This window comes from Bison bison, unplaced genomic scaffold, assembly GCF_000754665.1.
Source record: "Bison bison bison isolate TAMUID 2011002044 unplaced genomic scaffold, Bison_UMD1.0 scf7180017864483, whole genome shotgun sequence".
Taxonomy (NCBI): Eukaryota; Metazoa; Chordata; class Mammalia; order Artiodactyla; family Bovidae; genus Bison; species Bison bison.
The window spans coordinates 66,758-68,428 of record NW_011495043.1 but is presented as its reverse complement, the minus strand read 5'-3'; the positions used below and the strand labels follow the sequence as shown (position 1 = coordinate 68,428).

General features: G+C 47.6%; 1 protein-coding gene across 1 annotated transcript in view; it reads right to left on the bottom strand.

Annotated features, from left to right (window-relative positions):
• LRP11 (low density lipoprotein receptor-related protein 11) overlaps positions 1 to 706 on the bottom strand; it is a 76,982-nt gene extending 76,276 nt beyond the window's left edge. Inside the window, exon 1 of the mRNA XM_010862565.1 lies at positions 538 to 706. Within this exon, the coding sequence (XP_010860867.1) occupies positions 538 to 706 (169 nt within the window). The remainder of the gene's footprint in view (positions 1 to 537) is intronic.
• Between the last annotated feature and the right edge of the window lie 965 nt (positions 707 to 1,671).

The following is a 1,671-nucleotide window of genomic DNA, read 5'->3' as shown; positions in this document are numbered from 1 at the left end:
TACTCTTTATATCCTTAATTAACGTTTAATTAAGCAATTGTTTCCTGATCCTCGCCGACGCCGTCCCCGCTTCGAATTCCCTGGATCCACCAGGGCTGGACCCCGGCAATTCCTGACATGTTTGTTGAACTGATTTTTCCAAGTCTGGCTTTTCCAGGCTTGGGGATACCAGCTCTGAGTCTTTCTAGGGTGGTTGCTTCAAGACCAACTGTTCCAGCTCTGGCTGCTCACAGGTGAGATATCCTAGGTCCGTTCACTCCGTATAGGCAGGTTTCCAGAAGAGGTCACCAAGCAGTCCTATTACAGAAATAGAAACCCAGGAATTCTGTGGTTGTTGAGCCCTGAGTCACAGAGTCGCTTTTCCTCCGTCAGTTGTTTTTCTGGTTCTGGAATCAGGGCTTCACCTATTTGTAGCTAAGTTTCAGGATATTGGAAAGTTCTTGCATCTGCTGGAGGCTGATTCCTGCCTCTGAAGTCTGTCGTTGAGCACAGACACCTGGGTCTGAGTGAACATGATTCTGACCTTCTGTTTCTTACCTGGAGCCTTCTCTTCCTTCTTCGCTGCACTTTTCTCGGCAGGTATGGGCAATAGTTTTACTCTGGGGCTTGTGGAAGAATCAGGACTGTCCAGTCTCCTTGTTGAGGGTCTCAGCAGATGACCCTTGCAAGGATTCCTGGTTTCCTCAGGCCCAGAAATTTCAGACATTGGTGAAGAGTCCCTGGAATTGGATGCTTTGGGGCCAAGCAGTCTGGGTCCACACTCATGTTGTGGAGTTGAAGCAGAGAGAGAAAAAACCTGTGAGCTAGATGGTAGGAAGAGTCCAGGCTTAAGAACCTAGGTAGAAGGGCTTAGAGAAAGGTGAAGACCTCCAGGTGTAAAAGAATTAAGAAGATGGAATGAATGGAATCAACTGTGAGATAACAGGAGCCAACCAGCCCAATCTAGAGAAAGGAAAAAAAAGTCTTGATTCTTAAATGAGGTCAAACTCTCCAGCAGGCAGGGGTCCCTCCCTTGCCTGCCCTCCTGTCTTCGCCCAGAGTACCTGCTGCCCTCATAATAATGACTGTGACCAAATTGAAATCAGGTGAGAGAGGCTTGCTGCGATGACCCAGTGAAGTTTGTGACTCCACCATAAAGTGGATGGTGGAAGTGTGTGATATTGTTGAAAAAGAAATAGAAGATAAAAATCCTTGTCTTTACCTCTATTCTGAGCAGATGTTGTTCCCAGATGCTCTTGTCTTCAGTTTAATAAAAATATTTTGTTGTTGTTTAGCCACTAAGTGGTGTCTGACTCTTTGTGACCCAAAGGCCCACAGTCCGCCAGGTTCCTCTGTCCCCGGGATTTCCCAGCAAGAATACTGCAATGGGTTGACATTTCCTTCTCCAGGGGATCTTCCTGACCCAGGGATCGAACCAGTGTCTCATACACATGTCTCCTGCATTGTAGGCGGATTCTTTACTGCCAAACCACCAATAAAAATACTGTTGTTGTTTAGTCACTCAGTCATGACTGACTCTTTGTGACCCCACGGACTGCAGCCAGGCCTCCCTGTCCCTCACCGTCTCCTGAAGTTTGCCCAAGTTCATGTCCATTGCATCGATGGTGCCATCCAGCCATCTCATCCTCGGATGCCTTCTGTTTCTGCCCTCCATCTTTCCCAGCATCAGGT